The 24,691-nt window shown below is 44.5% G+C and overlaps 1 protein-coding gene across 1 annotated transcript in view; it reads right to left on the reverse strand.

Moving 5' to 3' along the window:
• LOC126196407 (cytochrome P450 4d2-like) overlaps positions 1-24,691 on the reverse strand; it is a 113,411-nt gene that overhangs the window by 38,713 nt on the left and 50,007 nt on the right. Inside the window, exons 4-5 of the mRNA XM_049934566.1 lie at positions 21,305-21,595; positions 11,831-12,034 (exon numbers count right to left, since the gene is read on the reverse strand). Of these exons, the coding sequence (XP_049790523.1) occupies positions 11,831-12,034; positions 21,305-21,595 (495 nt within the window). The remainder of the gene's footprint in view (positions 1-11,830; positions 12,035-21,304; positions 21,596-24,691) is intronic.

Below are 24,691 nucleotides of genomic sequence, written 5' to 3' on the forward strand. Positions count from 1 at the left end.
GGAACAGTCATCTAAGAGGCTGCGCCAACAACCAGCCATTGTCACGGGAGTAACTGCCTCAACACCGTATTTATTTAGCGATTGACGTGTGTTATATTTGCATCAGGCTAGGGGTATTGAGGATATCTGATTCAGGTTTAAAAAAGACAGGAAGTTTATTATTTTCAGAATACAATTAGACATTTACATTTACATCGATGCTCTGCAATCCATTGTATGGCGCGTAGCGGAGGGTACACCGTACCATTACTAGACATTTACTTCCTTGTTCCACTTACAAATAGAGCGAGGGAAAAACGACTATCTATATGCCTCCATATGAGCAACAGTTTCACCTATATTACCTTCGTGGTCATTACGTGCAATGTATGTCGGAGGCAGCAGACAGCTTCAAATGCCAGTTCCCTTAACTTTCTCAACAGTGCTCCTCGAAAAGACTGTCGCCTTCCCTCCAAGGTCCCATTTGAGTTCCTGAATCAAGTCCGTAACACTTGCTTGTTGTTCTAACCTACCAGTATAAATCTAGCAACCCCCTGCTGAATTGCTTCGATGTCTTGCTTGAATCAGATTTGGTACGGATCCCACACATTCTAGCACTACTCAAGAATAGGTCGCACTAGCGTCTTATATGCATACTCCATTTCAGATGAACCACATTTTTCCAGAATTCTCCCAATAAACCGAAGACGACCATTCGCAGTCCTATGCTCGTTCCACGTCTACCGCTTTGCCACGTCACGGTTCATCGCACCAACTAGAAATTTTGTCTAAGTCATCTTGCATCCTACTACAGTCACAATCTCGACACCTTCCCGTACACCACGTCATCAGCCAACAACCGCAGATTGCTGCCCACCCTGGCCGCCAAATCATTTATGTATATTCATAACAACAGCGGTCCTATCACACTTCCCTGGGGCACTCCTGACGATACCCTTCTCTCTGATGAACACTCGTCGTCTAGGACAGCATACTGGTTTCTATTATTTAAGAAGTCTTCGAGCACTCACATATCTGTGAACTTATTCCATATGCTCGTACCTTCGTTCACAACCTGCAATGGGGCACTGTGTCAAATGCTTTCCGGAAATCTTGAAATATGGCATCTGCCTGTTGCCCTTCATCCATAGTTCGCAGATATCATGGGAGAAAAGGGCAATGTAAATTTCACACCATGCTGATTCGTGAACACAAGAATCTCCGTCTTAAGAAAACGTATTATGTTCGAACTGAGAATGTGTTCAAGAATTCTGCAGCAAACTGATGTTTGTAATTTTGCGGATCCGTTCTTTTGCCCTTCTTATACACAGGAGCGCTTTTTTCCAGTCGCCTGGTACTTTGCGCTGGGCGAGAGATTTGCGATAAATGCAGTGGGACCAGTGCTGTAGAGTACTCTTTGAAAACCCGAACTGGGGTTCCATTCGTAACGGGTGACATTTGTTTTCAACTCTCAGTTTTTTCTCTACGCCAGGGATGATTATTACTAATGTCGTCCGTACGGGAGTCTGTTCGATGGTCAAACGACGGTATGTTTGTACGATTCTCCTGCGTGAACGATTTCTTGAAAGCGAAATTTAAAACTTTGGCTTTCTTTTTGCTATCTTCAACTGCTACACCAGATTGATTAACAAGTGACTGGTTGGAGGCCTTAGACTGACTTAGCGATTTTACATAGGACCAGAATTTTTTCGGATTCTCTGACAGCTCTTTTGCTGATGTATGATGGTGGTAGTTGTATTATTCGGATATACAGCTTTTCACAGAGGCATGAATCTCTACGAATCTTTGCTTGTCGTCATTTGCGCGTTTCTTTTGAACCGAGGGTGGGATAGCATCCAATTCCTCAGCATTTTGCGAGTCGGGTTATTAAACCATGCTGGATCTTTTCCGGCCTTAATCCACTTACTAGGCTCATAATTCTCCAGACTACGATTTGCAGTCTGCTTAAACTTTGCCCACAATTCCTCTATGTCCATGTTACTGGAACCAAGTGAAGTCAGTTCAGTGTCTAAGTGAGATGCTACCAACTGTTTATTTGCTCTTTCTGGCAGAAACACTCTCCTAGCCTTCTTAACTGATTAATTCACTTTCGTAACCATAGTCGCTATAATGACATCATGATCGCTAATTCCCGTTTCTATACTGAGGTTGCCGATAAAGTACGGCCTATTTGCAGCTACGAGATCTAAGATATTTCGACTGCGTGTGGGCTGCCGAAGTAGCTGGTCAAGAGAGTTTTCAGAAAACGCGTTCAAATGTGCTTCGCACGTATATCTGTCTGGACCCCCTGCAAAGAATCCATAGACATTCAAGTCTATACTCGGTAGGTTAAAGTCGCCTCCAACTAATACTGCATGATCTGCGTATTTACACTCTGCTGACCGTAGATTTTATTTGAATGGCTCTAGAACTGTCGCAGTAGAATCGGGTGGTCGGTAAAAATATCTCACAGTTAACATGGTTTCACCGGGACCTGTAATATACAACCAGATAAGTTCAAAGTCACACTGAACTTCAACCTCTACAGAGACAATATTTTTGTCAACTACAATGAACACTCTCCCTCCTATGGCCTCTAATCTTTCTTTCCGATATACGTTCCTTGACGCGCTAAATATCTCAGAACTTTCCAGTTCGGGTTCCAGCCAACTCTCGTTTTCGACAATAACTTGAGCGAGTGACCTTTACTGGAGGGTAGTAAATTCGGGAACTTTGTTACGAATACTCCTACCTGACAAAATTTTGACAGTCTAAGTGTCTTTTCTCTCAACGTAGTCTGACTTTCCTTGCTGCGTATCGACTGGCGAGTGTTTATCAGAGTACCTTTAACTAACACCTAGCATAAAAAACCTCATGTGCACTCCGCACATGCTGTGCTATCTGAGCAGCTGTTCCCTTCGTGTAGGGCACCCCTGAGCTATCAAGGGAAGTCTACAAATCCCCAACAGATGACACATGTCTAGATATCTGCAGCCAAGACCGTCACAGGGTCGATGAATCCTTGGGCTGAGATCCTCGTCTCCAAACCAAAGGATTCCGATTAACTCTGGGAACAATGCTGAAAATTGCGAGCTTTGCTTCTACCCGCTGCGTGATGCCAGCAGCCTTCAACACTTCCGCTAGTAGCCTGTATGAACTGAGGGTGACCTCAGAGCCCATGCGACAGGTGTCGTTGGTACCAACGTGACCCAGAACTTGCATATGAGTGCACCCTGTACGCTCGACAGCTGCAGGCAAGGCCACCTCCACATTTCGGATGAGGCCCCCCAGCAGACATCTCGAGTGCACATTGCCTTCCTTTGCAGCCTATCTAAGGGGCTCCCTAACTGGCCTAACATGGGAACTACCGATAACTAGTAAATCCCTCCCGCCAGCTCGGACCCTGCTGAAAGAGCGGCCACCTGTCCACTCACAGCGTGAATGGGTGACACCAGACGGTCTGTCTTCGCATTGGCCGCTTCGAGCGATGCGAACGCTGTACCACCCGTCACTTATCTGCTCGGAAGGCGGATCCAGGAGGTGCCTAGGCAGCAGAGCCAGCGGCGAAATAAGCGACACCTGAGGTGTTCCATGCGACGCGGCAGATTCTCCGCCACCGCTACACCCCGAGGCAGCAGCTCGAAGGTGATTGACAGTAGCATTAAGCAGTTCGCAAATTGTGGCCAGCCCCTCCTGCGGCCGCACACAGCAAACACACATCCTATCCATTCTAGAAAGACTAACTGAAGAAGTTAACTATAAAAGCAAACAAAATCTTAAATATGCAGCTTGCTACCCTTCTGATGTGTCACCAACGGTCGTTGATGCCTCAGTGAGTTACGTAGCTGCCGTTCAGGAAAAATGAAAACTGCGCTACCGATTGCCTTGTAAGTAGGCTGTTTAGGTTTTTATGTTGGTAATGCCACGTAGTGCTGTGTATGAAAATCGCTGACTCACTGTGTGCAGTCTGTGGATGGTTGGACTCATTGTCGGAATATTCGCTTGTGTAGTGTTGGGCAGTTGGATGTGAACAGCGCGTGGCGTCGGGCAGTTGGAGGTGAGCCGCCAGCAGTGGTGGATGCGGAGAGAGAGATGCCAGAGTTTTGAGAGCGGACGACCTGGACGTGTGTCCGTGAGAAAAAGGAAATTTGTAGGACTGGATGTCATTAACTGATTATATATTAAGACTTTTGAACACTATTAAGGTAAATACATTGTTCTCTATCAAAATCTTTCATTTGATAACTATACCTATCAGTAGTTAGTGCCTTCAGTAGTTAGAATCTTTTATTTAGCTGGCATCATTGGCGCTCGCTGTACTGCAGTAGTTAGAGTAACGAAGATTTTTGTGAGGTAAGGGATTCATGAAAGGTGTAGGTATAGTCAGAGCCATTCTTTTGTAGGGGTTATTGAAAGTCAGACTGCGATGCGCTAAAAAATATCGTGTGTCAGTTTAGTGATGATCAAAATGAGTAAAGAGAGAAATGTCTGAGTACGTTCAGTTTTGCTCAGCTGTTTGAAAATCAAATAACGTAAGAGTTTTTCCAGCACTGTCATTCTTAATTTTCAAAGGGGAAGTTTCAGCCTGAATTTACACTTACAAAATCGAGCTTATACAGAAAAAAACGACCTAAATTTAAGAAATACACTGTGAGGAAAGTACAGAAAAAAGTAAACACTTAACTTGCCGCTCTGGAGATGTGTATCTGCCGAGAGCTGGAGCTTCGCTGACAGTCTTACTAAACGAACGGACGCTTGTCTTCAAAACAAAACAAATGAGTAACTGCTGCGTTACAAATTGAATGAATTTAGATCAACAAACAGCGAGATTAAACCTCTCGAACAGAAAAAACACCCCCGAAATTTAAGAAATATGCTGCGATGAAAACGCAGGAAAAGATAAACACTTAACTAGCTGCTCTGTAGATGCGTATCAGCCGAGAGCTGGAGTCTCATTCATTTTACCGAATGAGTAGGTATGGCGGTGTGGTTATTTGATTTGAATGAAAGGTAGAGCGTGGAGTTCCTTTTTATAAGGGGCGATCAGAAAGTTCCCGTTTGAGGGTGTCGCTGCTGCGTATACGTAACATAACGCGACTTCGAGATTCGGATATATAAGCACGACATGTAGCGAACGGATCAAGGTGGCATCCGTGCCTCTCCGACAAGCGTGCGATAACTGCGGAAAAGTGAACTACCGCGATGTTATTTCCAAATGCGTCCAAAGAGGACCAACGTGTTGTTAATATGGGGCAGCATGCCTGTCGATAACCGCCGTTGTGGAATGGTGCGTGACAAGGGGTGCTGTTGCTCCGTGATAACACACGTGCTCGTATCGCAAATGTCGTAACGCAGAAGTTACGCCAACCCAAGTGGGAAACATTCGAGTACCCGCCCTAGAGCCCTGATCTCTCCCCACGCGATTATCACGGCTTCGGTTTCCTAGAAAGGGCCTCGTAGGGTCGGCGATTCCTGTCAGAAGAGGATGTGCAGCAGGCAGTTACGGACTTCTTCACGCAGCGGAGCACGGTGTTTTATCACATGGATATCTTCAAACTGGTGCGTCGGTGGTACGACTGCCTCAATGCTCCCGGTGATTTTGCCTGATCGGCATACCAATTCCGGTCTGTACGACTTTCGAACAGAATCTTTTTGATCGCCCCTCGTATTGTTAGCTGCTGCGTGAAGCTGGGATTAGTTTTGCCGTTTGGTATTCTTTGGAACGTAGCGACGATAGGTGCGGCGGAACATTATTAACAGAACTGATCTGTGAGACGCGTGTTCTAAGGCCCCGGTAACGATTTCCAGCGGATATTGATTTTAGGTCCGTTATAGGTTCGGTTCACCCCAGGAGAGCTATAAAAACAAACTCGGGTCGCAATACTTATCCAGTTTATTAGTAAAGGTAGCTGCCGAAAGCAGGCTAACTACAGCCGTCTATAATTTTCACAAAGACAGAACAGCGTAAGAGTTTAAAATCAGACCAGTAGTATTTATTGACATCAACTAAACCTCGGCAAGCTCACTTCGTTCGCTGAACACTAGCTCCAACTAGGTACTGGATGCACTTATTGTATTCGATAGAGAACTCTGCCTACCGAGCCCGTGCACGTTCATAGAACTGAAACAGCCGCCCAGATGACCGGAAAACACTGTGAGAACTCTAAACCCGAGCAAGGTAATGCACGCACATGCTAATTCTTTCAAGGCCTTCTGCTCTCGAAGAAATACTTTGTGGGTCATTCCATTTCATGTGTTCCAGACCGTTTTGAAATTGAAGCCTTTCGGCCAGTCAGACTCAGTAGCCCCATGCAGGCAATTTCATTGACTCTTTCCCGATCGCGGTAACGTCACTCCACTGCAAAATGTTGATTCCAATCTGGGCTTCCCCAGCAGTTTATTCCCAACAAGCGCTGGGAACATCTTCCATCCTGACAAAATGAGTCACACTTTTTGAACCAGCGCCATAGGCCTCCACCATCGTTCATTTAGGAAGATTAGGGGAAGACTGGTCCATCCTCTCCAGACCAGAGAAAGCCTCCATCCCCCTGGATACCGTAAACTAATAATATTTGATAAACATTTCCAATGTAAATAGTTCTATTGAAGATTATTGGTGATTACACTGATAAGCTGTTTGCATCGTCTACTTTTGAGATAATACGTCAAAACATTTTTCGACATCGCGTTACTAATCTTTAATTTGTTTCTTTTTAGTTTTCAGTTTAATTTTATTGCAACTTGACTAGAAGAAGGGACCGGTTGGTAGGACATGTTCTGAGGCAGCAAGGGATCACAAATTTAGTATTGGAAGGTAGCGTGGTGGGTAAAAATCGTAGAGGGAGACCAAGAGATGAATACACTAAGCAGATTCAGAAGGATGTAGGTTGCAGTAAGTACTGGGAGATGAAGAAACTTGCACAGGATAGAGTAGCATGGAGAGCTGCATCAAACCAGTCTCACGACTGAAGACAACAACAACAATTTTATTGCAGCCAGAGGTTGCATAAATTCGCCAGATCTATTTCGCTACGTGTGCTGCCATCTAACAGACAAATCCCATGGGAAGTCTTTTACACCGTTTCTGAAGAAAGCATACGAACTACACTTCTTTTGAAATATAACTACTTGTAAATCGTGGGCACCATAGTTCATCTGTTTGAATATGTACATGCAGCTTGCGCGGTTCGGTAAGAAAGGCGAAGAAGAATAATCATCTGGCATTCGGAGTTCTATGACGGAGTGAATCAACCATCCACACCACAGACGTTATTTCTATTTAGCAAATTTTACCGAATTTTCCTGCAAAACTCGTGCATCTGTAAAGTATTCAGACCTTCCCTCAGTTTCTAAACCAATTCCATACCATCCCGTCGCTTGTCCAACACCAGTATCACTTACAGTATATACAGTTGACAAAGAAACGCAAGAAGAAAGTTCTCTTCCATTTTCCAGCAACGTATCAGACCCTGACTTCCAATCTTCAGTTTATCTAATGAACAATGCTGATCTTTGTGACCACGTACGGGACCTGCCACTAACAAAACATCAAACTGAACTACTCGGTTCAAGCCTTAAGAAATTTAATTTTCTTGCACCTGGTTCAATAACATATTTTCGTCACAGACACAAAGTACTTGTGAAACTCTTCGAAAGGAGTGATTTGCTATCACACGGACGTTCAAGGTCTCATGTCTAGAATCGAGGTGGAACTCAATATTGAAGCATGGCGATTGCTCATCGACTCATCTAAAACAAGTCTGAAAGTAGCATTATTGCACAGTGGAAAAAATACGCAACGATACCGGCTGCATATTCCACCCACCTGAAAAAGACATATTAAACTATGTCGCTACTTCTTGAAAAAGTACGCTATCATGAGTACATACGGGGTTTCGGTGCTGATTTAAAAGTCATCACCGTTCTCGTGGGAATGCAGAAATGGTACGCCAAGTACTGCTGATATATATGTGAATGGGACAGTGGAGATAGAAAGCACCACTACACAAAGAAAAAATGGGCAAAGAGAAACACAATGCAGGCAGGAAATATAAATGTCCTTCATGTGCCGTGCCAAATTTATCATGTGACCGCTTCACCTCAAGCTGGGGCTCATGCAGAATTTCATAAGGACACTAGACAACGACTCAGATGCTTTTCGGTACCTGCGCAACAAGTTGCCAGGATTGAGTTACGCGAAAGTGAAAGAAGGTGTGTTCATAGGTCCACGAATAAGGAAGCTAATTGCTGACACCCACTTCCAAGACATACTGAATGAAAATGAAAGAAATACATCGATGGCATTCAGATCATTTATAGCCAATTTGCTTGGAAATTATAAATCTGCTGATCATGTAAATGTTGCAAAGAACTGTAGCAGTGCGCAGAAAAAGGTGGGTGGCAACATGTCCCTCAAAATTCATCTCCTCAATTTCTTCTCCGAAAATCTAGGTTCAGTCAGTGAGGAACATGGTTAACGTTTCCACCAGGACATCTCGGCGATGGAGAGACAGTATCAGAGCCGGTGGAGTGCAGCAATGTTGGCTGACTACTGCTGCACACTTCAGCGTAACACGCCGAATGCTCAGCACGAATGCAAGTCTACAACCAGGAAATTCAAAACAAACACAGTTTAAGGAGTATTCCTCATTGTGTAAGGGTTTTATGTGTATAATATATCTTTAACTAAATATTACTATACACTGTATGTGTCACGTAACTCGCCATTTTCTTAGCTAATGCCATGTTCATTAGTACGCCATGTAACAACAATTGTTCTAGGGAGATATAAATGGTTGAAGGAGTATATCGAAAAATGGTGAGTGATAGAGACAAATGGTGCATATTTTGAATCAGCATGTACCAAGATATTCACCAATTTTTGTCATTTGTTTTTCAGTGCTATAGAAAGGTAAGGCGACTGTCTGAGATCGGTAAATCAATAGAACATGAGACAGAAGGGATTTATTGTGAGCGTGGCGGTCGAGTAGGAGGAGGGAGGGGGGGGGGGGGGGGAGCCAGTATATGGAACGAACTCTCAACCCAGTTTTAGCAAACCTAGTTCCATCGCATTAACAGCACGCAGTTGCTCGCTAGCGTGCCGCAGTAGTACTTGATGAAACTTTCTCGATGATAGCCATACGACGAGCACACATGTGTTCCTGGAAATGACACGTTCCAGTATGGCGCGCCTCACCCAATACTCGTCTCTTCCACAGACGGCCGTACAATCACGTGATACTCCCAACTGTTAACTTTTTGGTGTCGGCAGCACCAGTATCTCCCCAGCATAGCAACTATCTCTGATACAACTACTCGTAAGAGTAGAATGAGAGGCGAAAAATGCGAAAATCAAAATTAATTAGTAAGTATAAGCATGATGGGACTATCCAAGGAACTAAGTTTGAAATCCAACGTGTTGACCTTTGTGCAATAGGCCGCTGTTGAATGTGTTACTGGTTTGGGCCATGAACGCACATTCGTCTCTTTTCTTAATTGACTTTCTTCTTTATAATCCTTCATTAATAAATCTAAACATATTTGGATACACTTATTAAACTTATAGTTGCTTATTCATTTCGACTTCCACTTTTTCATTTCTTTTATCTCTGTTTTTCCTCTGCCATATCACTTCTTGAGTACACATACATGTTCGTTCTCTTGTTGTTTAGCAGTCCCGATGAGCCTATATTAATAACATTGCCATATAGATATGATATGATATGATAATTAATATATGAACTTTTATAATGTAGTGGTGGTTTTCAACCGAAATCGGTACCGTAGTGATAATAAAGGACACACAGACAGCTGCATGTCATGCATTTCATAAAATGGCGAGGCACAGACATTCGAAGACCTTTCACAGCTACAGTCACTGCAAAATAGACTACGGCGAAAATTTCTGTTTTGGAGGAATGCAGCTATTATCCAAGCATCAAAAAAGCCTTATTACAGCTACAGAATAAAGTAATGCATGTATTCTCCATGTGTAAAAAGAAAGCCTTATTTCACTTTCAGAATAAGGAAATAACAGAGTTTACATAAAATGAACAGTCAAGAACAGAATTAATTAAATTTATGAACTAGAATACCATGTATGAGTTATCTTTTGACTCCCATTACATCACCATATAACCCTAAGTGAAACAACCAGTAAAAAAATCGCGACTAAATACAGAAGTTGTCCACATCAACATTCTTTTTAATGTAAATTACTTGCGTTGACGCCTGAGGACAGCAGCGTACTTCCGAAACTAATCTTGCTAATCTCACTTGATAATTAATAAAGACTCATACAAACAGTGTAGTCATGATTTAGTGAAACTTTTACGTACAACTGTGCAGAGACAATAATGTCCTTTTCTTTTACAGAAAAAAATGAAACTGCTATTTTGTCATCATGTTTACCGTCTTACAGCAGCACAGTACTGTCCACGGATATAGTAATTTTGAAAAATTGTGCCAGTGCTGTTGTCATATGTATGATATTCGTACTTCGACTTCAGATCGCTAACAGTTAAAGATATTCGATCGCTTTAGCCAAGTAATATCAGATACTTCTTTGTACCAGGACTTAGACAAGACGTGCGCAATAGTCAAGCTCACTCAGATCAATAGGTTCACAAACGAAACACATTTCCTCGACCTGATATGCCTCCAAAACAATTTGGGGTAGGAACGAGTAAATTTAACAAACGGTCCCTCAAAAACTGAGGACCTGGAAGAAAAAGAAATTCTTAACGAATGGAACAAAAATCAAAGGGACACAAAATACATACTGATACGCTGCTGCAGTTAACCTTAGACGAAATGAATGACTTAATGCATTTCTGATCTTCTTACATATTTTATGTGAAACTCTTCAAAACAACACATTTTAACATTTACATTATGCTCCTTCAGGAACGTGTGTAGTCTGATGTCGAATTTTAAAAGACCTTGAATTAAGGTTCAAATGGCTCTGAGCACTATGGGACTTAACATCTGAGGTCATCAGTCTCCTAGAACTTAGAACTACTTAAACCTAACTAACCTAAGGACATCACAGACATCCATGCCCGAGGCAGGATTCGAACCTGCGACCGTAGCGGCCGCGCGGTTCCAGACTGAAGCGCCTAGAACCACTCGGTCACACCGGCCGGTCCTTGAATTAAGTTCTCGATCGGAGTGCAAGGATGTGGCGGGTACAGATGAACTGCTCTTTTCGCATCTGCGTCGAGGTTTACGCCTTGCATGATCTTCCTAAGCCGCTCCTGGCAAATGTCAGGATGGGTCCCTTGAAAAGGACGTGGCTAATTTCCTTCCCCATCCAAGAAACAACCCGAACTTGTGCTCCACCTCTAAACATCTCGACATCGAAGTGATGGTAAACCATAATCTTCTTTCCTTGTTTCTTATCGCAATGTACGAAGACATGTGGCGGAAAGAAAAATAAAAAGTATGTTTCCAGATTTTAGCTTTAATTCTCTCAACATCCAGTTAGATGCAATCTAGATTTCCCCAACCTTCAAAATTCCCGCATTCGCCTGAAAAATATCAACTGAAAGGACGTAAGACGTTCCTCTCGACGCAGTGTGTGCTCTATATTTTCTGTTGTGGTTCAAATGGCTCTGAGCACTGTGGGACTTAACATCTGAGACCATCAGTTCGCTAGAACTTACAACTAATTAAACCTAACTAACCTAAGGAGATGACACACATCCATGCCCGAGGCAGGATTCTAATCTGCGACCGTAGCGGTCACGCGGTTCCAGACTGAAACGCCTAGAACCGTTCGGCCACAACGGCCGGCTTTTCTGTTGTGATTTTGTGTCTTTCTCACTATTTGTCGTACGGCGCCGTGACTTACCTTGAGGATCCTGTCCAGAACGTTGAGCCGGGCGATGTCTTCGACGGTGACCTCCCGGTGGTAGTCCCGACTGCCCCTGCCGAACACCTGGTCCAGTTCCTGGTGGGCTGCGCGCTGCCACTCCTGGTTGAGGCTGAGCAGCGCCAGCGCCGACACCGCCGTATTGGCCGTCGTATCCGTCCCGGACACCACCAGCGTCCTCATCTGAGCAGCCCACGAGCAAATGCGACGCCATAAAGTTTCAAACGTATCGAGTAGGGTAATTCACGCACGGAGGAGGCAGTTCTCAAAACAAGCGTTGCTCATTTACCACTGATACTAAATACGATTAACAAGGCGATAAAGAAAGCAGTTACAAAATTTAAGAAGAGAATCCAGAAAGACATAAAAATAAATGAATCAAACATTACACAAATCCAGGAGTCTACAACACTCATTGCATACACGCATACGGACAACACCAGCACTAGACAACAAGGAAACAACGCCGAAACTCAACAGACAAGCTGCTCACACGGAAACAAACTGACACATACAATTGGTGACATCAAGAAACAGGGGAAAAAAAACTAGCTTATCAAAACAGTAACTCAATACAGAAGCGTGTAAAGAAGGAAGATAACAGTGACAACCTTAAAAAACGTGGCACTTGCTAACTCCGTGGTAACGGTTGTGATTCTCTATACTTAGGACAGACCAGCGAAGCATTTAGAACAAGGTACAAAGAACAGAAAATAGCATGCAAATATGACACCAGCCTCACAAAATCTGCAGAATAACTGCTATAAAAACATTACCAAACTACCACAATAGAAACAAAAATGAAAACAGCCAGATTCAGTAACAAGAAACCGCTCCTAAACCTACAAGAAATATTCTAAATCCAAAAAACCATCACAGAAAAGAAACACATATTAAATGGCAAAACAAACGTTAGCAAGCAAACGTTATTTAAACTAATGAAACATGCAGTACATAAATAACATCCCCTTTAGATACCACAAAGATAGAATCACACAAAGAGGACACCCTAGATCACCCAGTACCATACCATAGTGAAGTAAAAATTCACACACACAAAAACATATATATATATATATATATATATATATATATGTTAGGATATAATATCTACCCCTTAAATATACACACACAGAAAGAGAGCGATAGCAGTCGCTCTCACAACCACCAGACAAAACGAAAGACGATCGATCGAATCCTGTAATACAAAAACAAACGAGACGGCAGAGAACGCACATACTAAAAAATGTACATATACACTGCACAGTCAAAGAAACTGGTACACCTGCCTAATATCGCGTAGGTCCCTCGCGAGCACGCAAAAGTGCCGCAACATGATGTGACACCATGAATCCTGCAGGGCTGCCCATACATCCGTAAGAGTACATATGCTCAAGAATGTATGAACATTATTGGTGACCAAAGGAAGTGTTTAAACTCAGAAGTGTGTTCCTGGAGCCACTCTGTAGCAATTCGGGACATGTGGGGTGTCGCAATGCCCTACTGGAATTGCCCATGTCCGGCGGAATGCACAATAGACACGAATGATGCAGGTGATCACACAGGACGCTTACGTGTCACCTGTTAGAACCTTATCTAGACGTATCAGAAGCCCCATATCACTCCAACTGCCCACGGCCCACACTATTACAGAGCTTCCGCTAGCTTATAAAGTCCCCTGCTGACATGGAGGATCCGTGGATTCATAAGGTTTTCTCCATACCCGTACACGTCCATCCGCTCGATACAATTTGAAACGAGAGTCGTCCGACCAGACAACATCTTTCCAGTCATCAATAGTCCAATGTCGGTGTTGACGAGCCCAGGCGAGGCGTAAAGCTTTGTGTCGTACAGTTATCAAGGGTACACGAGCGGGCCTTCGGCTCCGAAAGCCTATATCGATGACGTTTCGTTGAATGGTTCGCATGCTAACACTTCTTGATAGCCCAGCACTGAAATCTGCAGCAATCTGCGGAAGTGTTGCACTTCTGTCACATTGAACGATTCTATGCAATCGTCGTTGGTCCCGTTCTTGAAGGATCTTGCCGCAGCGATGTCGGAGATTTGATGTTTTACCGGAGTCCTGATATTCACGGTACATTCGTGAAATGGTCCTAAGGGAATATCCCCACTTCATCGCTACCTCGGAGATGCAGTGTCCCATCGCTCGTGCGCCGACTGTAAGACAACGTTCTAACTCACTTAAATCTTGACATTGTAGCAGCGCTAACCGATCTAATAACTGCGCCAGACATTTGTTGTCTTACATAGGCGTTTCCGACCGCAGCGCCCTATTCTGGCCGTTTACATATCTCTGTATTTGAATATGCATGCCCATACCAGTTTTATTGACGTTTCAGTGCATTTACGTTCGTGGAAGAGCTGTGTAGAAAAATCTAGCACATATGCGAAGAAGAACCTCAGGAATGAAGTAAGAAACAAAAAAGGGAGTAATGATAATAATTTAATAATTATTATAGTAATACGTTAAAGCATGAGAAATGTTCATGATCCTACAAAAGAGAATTGTAAGGGAAAAAAATGGTTCAAATGGCTCTGAGCACTATGCGACTTAACTTCTGAGGTCATCAGTCGCCTAGAACTTAGAACTAATTAAACTTAACTAACCTAAGGACATCACACACATCCATGCCCGAGGCAGGATTCGAACTTGCGTCCGTAGCGGTCGCGCGGTTCCAGACTGTAGCGCCTAGAACCGCTAGGCCACTTCCGCCGGCGGTTGGGCAGAATTTGACACGATGTCCCCCAGTAGGACACGAAAAAACTCTATGAATCATTGCGAAGGCGAATAACTGCTTGCATAATGGAGGGGCCTGAAGTAGCGGTTGGGCTAGAGGTTCCTTTACTTCGCAGAAACTTAGCGAAAACACTTTCTGGCGGGCTACCAGCGAGGCGTGGGAATGACTTGTGTTCCCAAGCAGCCTTGGCGCGCAAATTCCCGCGTTTTCTGCCGTATAGTAACTGTGATTGGCTTGCTCAGGGCATAGCTCCGTGACGTAGCGAAATCGGCGCAGAAATTGGCGCCAAGAATCTCCATTGGTGGAATGGTAGTGCTCCGGCAATAGAATGGAACTTTCCGCCGGTTTTGAGTTGCTGATTGGAACGGTTAACCACGGCCACTGTCGTGGGGGCGGGAATGTTCTGTGTTCGGTTTGTACGGGTGCTCTTGTGAGGGGTCGGCTCTCGCCTTTCGGTCGGAGTAGGTTACAAGACTGAGCTCTCGCTGCTCTGGACAGCCCGCCTTCCGTTGGCTGTCTAATATACTTTTTTTTAATTGTAACTGTTTGACGGAGTTGCTGAAGTTTCGACTTCAACGTAACTTCCCGGGTACAGTTGGCAATTGAGCGTTCTGCGTACAAGCGGCCTATGTTTTCTGTCTTGAGCAGTTTTGGCTAAAGTTGACTGTATAGGAGTTACAGTGTGACTTCGCTTGTTAAAATCAATCACTGTACCGTCAGTGATTGTGTGGCGAGCGTTCTTCGTCTCCCTCAGAGGCGCATTTGTATTGCGAGGAAGTCTTTAGTCTGAAACAACCAGACCAGGATAATTAGTTTCGGGCTATACTCGCGACATTATCACCACGACGGGACGTCGAAGCAACCAGCCATCGCCTCCGGTACGCCAGATCGTGTTCTTGCAGTTAAGAAGACAGTTTGGTAATGTATGTCCGCAGCACCGGCAGATAGGGATTTTCCTTGGTTATAATCAGAGCTAAGCAGAGCCCGCCTGTTCGTCTTTCTCTAACTTTGTTCTGTCTTGGGTGTTCATTGTCTGAATTCTCACTACTGTAGCAGCAATTAATGTTGGGTTGGCTGTGTGTCTCTCTTAAGACTTGAGTTGCAAGGAATTGGCTCCACATACCACTTCGTCATAAATGTCACAATCTAGTTTAGGGACAACTTCACCTTCACAGCATTTATTTGAGTATCCAATTTGAGCCAATGTGATGTATTGTAAATGTTTCATGTGTTTTTGTTTATTATTTTGAGTTATAATAAATCATATTGTTATTGTGGACAGAACTTTCATTCTGTTAATCGGTAGAGCAACCCTATCATTTCTCACTACGTTAATGAAGCTTTCCTTTATTTAACTTATTTATCAAATGAAATTATTGCAGGTGCCAAACTCTTTTCTACTCCACTTGCAGGGTCGATTACAGTCAGTTCGCGTTTCTTTTTAATCCATGTGCAACAGCAAAAGTCGGAGTTAGAATAGGGGGGGGGGGGGCTTAGAGCATCATTTACATATGTAGATTCTAGAAGAATTTAGTATTAAATACACTGCTAGCCCCGGCACCTCACACATTGCAGATACTGTAAAATAAAGCGAAGACGGTATTCTCTAAATAAGACTTTTATTACAGTCGCTAAAGTCGGTAGTAACTTATGTAACGTCAGATAAAGAAGATGTAAATAAGAGTAGTACGTTTCAGCAAGGGTTCGTTCAACATGGCTGGGAGAATCACACAAATTCTCGTCCATCTCCAGATACAGACGCTAGGAAGAGGCATTATGCATGGCGCAGAGAGTACTCTCCGAAATGAGTCAAGTAATATAACCGATGCTTCCTATCACACATAATTCGCAAAATGGACGTGACTATAGTGCCTCCGAAATTCGAGCTTGCCCTTGTGGTGGGAAACTGCCCCTAAAAGCGGAAGAATCAGCAATGACCAATGGCATGAGGATACAGAAGGCAAAGGAAACCACACGACGTGAGGCCTGTAATTGACAAAAGCGCCATGATGATCTCTCCATTGGCAAAAGATTCCGGAATAGTTCTCCATTCGTATCTCTGGGAGGGGACTGCCAAGGAGGAGGTGAGAATGAGAAAAGGGTTGAATAACCAACGAAAGGATAACGTTCTACGAGTCGGGGTGTGGAATGTCAGAAGCTTGAACGTGGTAGGGAAGCTAGAAAATCTGAAAATGGAAATGCAAAGGCTCAGTCTAGATGTAGAAGGTCTCTGTGAAGGTAAACGGAGAGAAAAAATGGATTTCTGGTCACATGAGTATTTGGTAATATCAACAGCAGCAAAAATGGTATAAACGGGGTAGGATTCGTTATGAATAGGAAGGTAGGGTGGAGAATGTGCTACTGTGAACAGCTCAGTGATAGGGTTGTTCTTTTCAGTATCGACAGCAAATCAAAACTGACAACGATAGTTCAGTTATACATCCGACGTCGCAAGCCGAAAATAAAGCGATAGATCAAGTATATGAGGATATTGAAAGGATAATACAGAAGGTAAGAGATGAAAATGTAATAGTCATAGGAGAGTGGAATGCAGTTGTAGAAGAAGGAGTAGAGGAAATGGTTACAGTAAAATATGGGCTTCCGATAAGAAATGAAGAGGAGAAAGATTAATCGAGTTCTGTAATAAATTTCAGCTAGTAATAGCAAATACTCTGTTCAAGAATCACAAGAGGAGGAGGTATAGTTAGAAAAGACCGGGTGATACGGGAATATTTCAGTTAGATTACATCATGGTAAGACAGTGATTCCAAAATCAGATACTGGATTGTAAGGCGTACCCAGGAGCAGATGTAGACTCAGATCACAATATAGTAGTGATTAAGAGTAGGCTGAAGTTCAAGACATTAGTCAGGAAGAATCAATACGCAAAGAAGTGGGATCCGAAATACTAAGGAATGACAAGATCCGCTTAAAGTTCTCCAAGGCTATAGATACAGCAATAATGAATAGCTCAGTAGGCAGTACAGTTGAAGAGGAATGGACATCTCTAAAAAGGGCAATCTTAAAAGCTGGAAAGAAAAACATAGGTACGAAGAAGGTAGCTGCGAAGAAAATTCTGGTGTATCTAAATGAATGATTGGCGCAAAGAGGCTAACCAGTCGAGGAGACACTGCTCCAGAGAAGTACCAACCTTCTGGTTGAACCTTGTGTTTGATTATTTTATTTTTATTTCTGGTAAGTATCTATGGGACCAAACTGCTGAGGACATCGGTCCCTAGGCTTACACGCTACTTAATCTAACTTAAACTAACTTACGCTAAAGACAACACACACATCCATGCCGGAGGAAGAACTCCAACCTCCGACAGGGGAAGCCGCGCGCACCGTAATAAGACGCCCAGACCGCGCAGCTATCCCGCGCGGCCTGTGTTTGTTAACGTGTGTTTTGTACACCAAGAGTGGGATATTTCTGCCACATACCCCTTTTTTCCTAAATTGGCAACAACGTGACTCATCCCCTCCAAGGAGAGTTTTATTTATTGAGTGGGCAGTTGAGAGCTCTGAACTGAGATACTGGGTGATTCGTGTCCCAGGTGCTCATTTTTTGTGGAAAAACTAGTGTCACAACTGCAGTAGCACAATCCATATTGTGAGCGGTTCGCTATTTACTTTGCCACCCAACGTCTGTAGCTTAGTTAGTTATGATTTGTGATCTCGTTCCTCTTGTACACTCCTGGAAATGGAAAAAAGAACACATTGACACCGGTGTGTCAGACCCACCATACTTGCTCCGGACACTGCGAGAGGGCTGTACAAGCAATGATCACACGCACGGCACAGCGGACACACCAGGAACCGCGGTGTTGGCCGTCGAATGGCGCTAGCTGTGCAGCATTTGTGCACCGCCGCCGTCAGTGTCAGCCAGTTTGCCGTGGCATACGGAGCTCCATCGCAGTCTTTAACACTGGTAGCATGCCGCGACAGCGTGGACGTGAACCGTATGTGCAGTTGACGGACTTTGAGCGGGGGCGTATAGTGGGCATGCGGGAGGCCGGGTGGACGTACCGCCGAATTGCTCAACACGTGGGGCGTGAGGTCTCCACAGTACATCGATGTTGTCGCCAGTGGTCGGCGGAAGGTGCACGTGCCCGTCGACCTGGGACCGGACCGCAGCGACGCACGGATGCACGCCAAGACCGTAGGATCCTACGCAGTGCCGTAGGGGACCGCACCGCCACTTCCCAGCAAATTAGGGACACTGTTGCTCCTGGGGTATCGGCGAGGACCATTTGCAACCGTTTACATGAAGCTGGGCTACGGTCCCGCACATCGTTAGGCCGTCTTCCGCTCACGCCCCAACATCGTGCAGCCCGCCTCCAGTGGTGTCGCGACAGGCGTGAATGGAGGGACGAATGGAGACGTGTCGTCTTCAGCGATGAGAGTCGCTTCTGCCTTGGTGCCAATGATGGTCGTATGCGTGTTTGGCGCCGTGCAGGTGAGCGCCACAATCAGGACTGCATACGACCGAGGCACACAGGGCCAACACCCGGCATCATGGTGTGGGGAGCGATCTCCTACACTGGCCGTACACCACTGGTGATCGTCGAGGGGACACTGAATAGTGCACGGTACATCCAAACCGTCATCGAACCCATCGTTCTACCATTCCTAGACCGGCAAGGGAACTTGCTGTTCCAACAGGACAATGCACGTCCGCATGTATCCCGTGCCACCCAACGTGCTCTAGAAGGTGTAAGTCAACTACCCTGGCCAGCAAGATCTCCGGATCTGTCCCCCATTGAGCATGTTTGGGACTGGATGAACCGTCGTCTCACGCGGTCTGCACGTCCAGCACGAACGCTGGTCCAACTGAGGCGCCAGGTGGAAATGGCATGGCAAGCCGTTCCACAGGACTACATCCAGCATCTCTACGATCGTCTCCATGGGAGAATGGCAGCCTGCATTGCTGCGAAAGGTGGATATACACTGTACTAGTGCCGACATTGTGCATGCTCTGTTGCCTGTGTCTATGTGCCTGTGGTTCTGTCAGTGTGATCATGTGATGTATCTGACCCCAGGAATGTGTCAATAAAGTTTCCCCTTCCTGGGACAATGAATTCACGGTGTTCTTATTTCAATTTCCAGGAGTGTATGATTGTAGATTTGCTTATCGACCAGAGAGAATGGCTTCAATTTCCCCTTGGTCTATAATTTGGTTTTGCATGGTTTCATGATACTGCGGCTAACATACACTACTGGCCATTAAAAATGCTACACCAAGAAGAACTGCAAATGATAAACGGGTATTCATTGGACAAATATATTATACTAGAACTGACATGTGATTACATTTTCACGCAATTTGGGTGCATAGATCCTGACAAATCAGTACCCAGAACAACCACCTCTGGTCGTAATAATGGCCTTGATACGCCTGGGCATTGAGTCATACAGAGCTTGGATGGCGTGTACAGGTACAGCTGCCCATGCAGCTTCAACACGATACCACAGTTCATCAAGAGTAGTGACCGGCGTATTGTGACGAGCCTGTTGCTCGGCCACCAATGACCAGACGTTTTCAATTGGTGAGAGATCTGAAGAATGTGCTGGCCAGGGCAGCAGTCGAACATTTTCTGTATCCAGAAAGGCCCGTACAGGACCTGGAACATGCGATCGTGCATTATCCTGTTGAAATGTAGGGTTTCGCAGGGATCGAATGAAGGGTAGAGCCACGGGTCGTAACACATCTCAAATGTAACGTCCACTGTTCAAAGTGCCGTCAATTCGAACAAGAGGTGACCGAGACTTGTAACTAATGGCACCCCATAGCATCACGCCGGGTCATACGCCAGTATGGAGATGACGAATTCACGCTTCCAATGTGCGTTCACCGCGATGTCGTCAAATACGGATGCGACCATCATGATGCTGTAAACAGAACCTGGATTAATCCGTAAAATGACGTTTTGCCATTCGTGCAACCAGGTTCGTCGTTGAGTACATCATCGCAGCCGCTGCTGTCTGTGATGCAGCGTCAAGGGTAACCGCAGCCATGGTCTCCGAGCTGATAGTCCATGCGCTGCAAACGTCGTCGGACTGTTCGTGCAGATGGTTGTTGTCTTGCAAACGTCCCCATCTGTTGACTCAGGGATCGAGACGTGGCTACACGATCCGTTACAGCCACGCGGATAAGATGCCTGTCCATATCGACTGGTAGTTATAGGAGACCGTTGGGATCCAGTACGGCGTTCCGTATTACCCTCATGAACCCACCGACTCCGTATTCTGCTAACAGTCATTGGATCTCGTCCAACGCGAGCAGCAATGTCGCGATACGATAAACCGCAATCGCGATAGGCTACAATCCGACCTTTATCAAAGTCGGAAACGTGATGGTACGCATTTCTCCTCCTTACACGAGGCATCACAACAACGTTTCACCAGGCAACGCCTGTCAGCTGCTGTTTATCTATGAGAAATCGGTTGGAAACTTTCCTCATGTCAGCACGTTGTAGGTGTCGCCACCGGCGCCAACACTGTGTGAATGCTCTGAAAAGCTAATCATTTGCATATCACAGCATCTTCTTCCTGTCGGTTACATTTCGCGTCTTTAGCAGGTCAACTTCGTGGTGTAGCAATTTTAATGGCCAGTATTGTACATTAAGAAGGAGGCCACAAGTTTCAACTTTATGACTACTCCTTGTCTAGTTCGGTACACACAGGCGCCGCTAACCTCGTCAAAGACCTCCTGGTGAGACAGAGTGTGTGCACGCAGCGACCGCGTGAGTGCCGCCACGAGGGGCGTCTGCCCTACTGCCAGCGGGTCTTCCTTGAGCGATCCGTCCTCCTGCTGCGGGCTGGCCTTCGACCGCTCGTGGTCTCCAGCGGAGTCCGCGGCGAAGAGCGGCGTCGTTAACGTGGACATGACGCTGGAGATGAGGCGCACCACCTGGCCCTGGTCGCGGCCCGCCCTGGTCAGCGCCAGCACCCAGCCCAGCTGCAGCCACGGCTGGAAGATGCGCTCCTGTCAACAACAGGCGCCGGCGTCACCCCGCGCAAATGCAGGCAAAGAAAAGAGAGGTGGAAGAAAGGACAGGGCTCAACAGCTCGCTGTGTAGTGCGATAGAATTTATAACCACACTACTCTCTTTACTATCACAGAGACATTAGGTAATTATTTCTATACGTATTATATAATTAATGTGTTTTTACCCATTGTTATTTGCAAAATAATTACAAAACTTTTATTTTTTATGTTTCATGTAATATTAGATGGGTAAATCATGTAACTAATGAAGAGGTACTGAATAGAATTGGAGGGAAGAAGAATTTGAGGCACGACTTGACTAGATGACGGAATCGCTTGGTAGGACACGTTCTGAGGCATCAAGAAATCATCAGTTTAGTACTGGAGGGAAGCGTGAATGGTAAAAATTGTAGAGGGAGACCAAGAGGTGCATGCACTAAGCAGAGTCAGTAGGATGTAGATTGCAGTAGTTATTCGGAGATGAAGAGGCTTGCACAGGATAGAGTAGCATGGAGAGCTGCATCAAACCAGTCTTTGCACTGAAGACCACAACAACAAGAAAATGACATTGCCCCGTTTGTTCTCCTTTCCTGCAACCATTATTATTCCAATAGCAACTGAAAAACAAAGACAAACGACATGAAAAACTGTACGAATTTAACGTTTGTTTTAAGCAGTCCCATATTGTATATGATTCAACCTTAATCAAGATAGTTACACTCAGAAACTGTAGTTTGCAACAATGGGCAAATACTAAAAGTGATTTATCAGTGTAGAGAAATAAAATTATAATTTCGCCATTTGAATAAGATAATTTGGCAAAGTGTTCAAACTTGGACTAAGTTTAAAATGATAAGAGATATTAAAGAATTATTCAAACTATGAAACACTGTCTTGGCAAGGATTATATTATAAATTAGTCGTCTTAATAACGTTGAAATTTTATCAGCGAAAATGATAACCAGTTTACGAGAGTTATGAAGTTTATTGCTAACTAGACAAAAAAAGATATCCAAATACAACACACATCAATTACTGCAATAGTATATAATGTAACTAGTGAACATGGCAATGCTACGTGTTTGTTAAATATCTGTGGAAATGGCATATGCATCCTAATCACTCTTCCCCATCTCTCTGTCTATAACCTCCTCCTCAATTTATTTGTCCACTCCTCCTTTCCTTCCTTCCTCCCCTTCTCTCTTTCTCTCCATTACCTCCTCCCCCTCTCTCTATTCATATCCTCCTCCTCTTCTCTCTGTGAATCTCCTAGTCCCTCACTCTATTTATCTCTGTCTTTCCTCTCTCTAAGTCCATTATTACCCCACAACTCTTCTGTCTGTCCATTTCATTCCTCCCCTTTCTCAGTCCTTCAGTCTCGTTTATTGGTACTGCAAGGCAAACCATGATTTTGAATTCAAGTAGCTTAAAATTAGTAGGTAAATTAGTTTGGATCATTGTTATATGTGGTATGATAGAGAACCCTTGAGTTGATGGATCCATGAGGATAGTACCTACAGTGACAGTCTTTTGATTACTTTTAATCTGTAAATGTGAAGGATTACAAAGTTTCAGATGATTCAGATTCTATAATAGTATTCTAATTATAAGCCAACAAGCCATAAATACAACTTTCCTGTTTTCTGTTAAAACCAACTACAAGAAGAAAAAACACTGCTATAATAGTGAAAACCGACTGCGTGAAAGAAAACGAAACCTCACCACAAAAAATATGTAGCCTATATCTGTCTGAAAGTTTATTAGAAAAACATGTAAAAATTTAAAGTAAACTGGTGAAAAAATTTGAGATTTCTGCAAAAAAATTACCCCTGTACATATTATATACAGGGTGTTACAAAAAGGTACGACCAAACTTTCAGGAAACATTCCTCACACACAGAAAGAAAATATGTTATGTGGACATGTGTCCGGAAACGCTTACTTTCCATGTTAGAGCTCATTTTATTACTTCTCTTCAAATCACATTAATCATGGAATGGAAACACACAGCAACAGAGCTTACCAGCGTGACTTCAAACACTCCGTTACAGGAAATGTTCAAAATGTCCTCCGTTAACGAGGATACATGCATCCACCCTCCGTCACATGGAATCCCTGATGCGCTGATGCAGCCCTGGAGAATGGCGTATTGTATAACAGCAGTCCACAATACGAGCACGAAGAGTCTCTACATTTGGTACCGGGGTTGCATAGACAAGAGCTTTCAAATGCCCCCATAAATGAAAGTCAAGAGGGTTGAGGTCAGGAGAGCGTGGAGGCCATGGAACTGGTCCGCCTCTACCAATCCATCGGTCACCGAATCTGTTGTTGAGAAGCATACGAACACTTCGACTGAAATGTGCAGGAGCTCCATCGTGCATGAACCACATGTTGTGTCGTACTTGTAAAGGCACATGTTCTAGCAGCACAGGTAGAGTATCCCGTATGAAATCATGATAACGTGCTCCATTGAGCGTAGGTGGAAGAACATGGAGCCCAATCAAGACATAACCAACAATGCCTGCCCAAACGTTCACAGAAAATCTGTGTTGATGGCGTGATTGCACAATTGCGTGCGGATTCTTGTCAGTCCACACATGTTGATTGTGAAAATTTACAATTTGATCACGTTGGAATGAAGCCTCATCCGTAAAGAGAACATTTGCACTGAAATGAGGATTGACACATTGTTGGATGAACCATTCGCAGAAGTGTACCCGTGGAGGCCAATCAGCTGCTGATAGTGCCTGCACACGCTGTACATGGTGTACATGGTACGGAAACAACTGGTTCTCCCGTAGCACTCTCCATACAGTGACGTGGTCAACGTTACCTTGTACAGCAGCAACTTCTCTGAAGTTGACATTAGGGTTATCGCCAACTGCACGAAGAATTGCCTCGTCCATTGCAGGTGTCCTCGTCGCTCTAGGTCATCCCCATTCGCGAGTCATAGGCTGGAATGTTCCGTGCTCCCTAAGACGCCGATCAATTGCTTCGAACGTCTTCCTGTCGGGACACCATCGTTCTGGAAATCTGTCTCTATACAAACGTACCGCGCCACGGCTATTGCCCCGTGGTAATCCATACATGAAA

This window comes from Schistocerca nitens, chromosome 1, assembly GCF_023898315.1.
Source record: "Schistocerca nitens isolate TAMUIC-IGC-003100 chromosome 1, iqSchNite1.1, whole genome shotgun sequence".
In the NCBI taxonomy this organism is placed as follows: Eukaryota; Metazoa; Arthropoda; class Insecta; order Orthoptera; family Acrididae; genus Schistocerca; species Schistocerca nitens.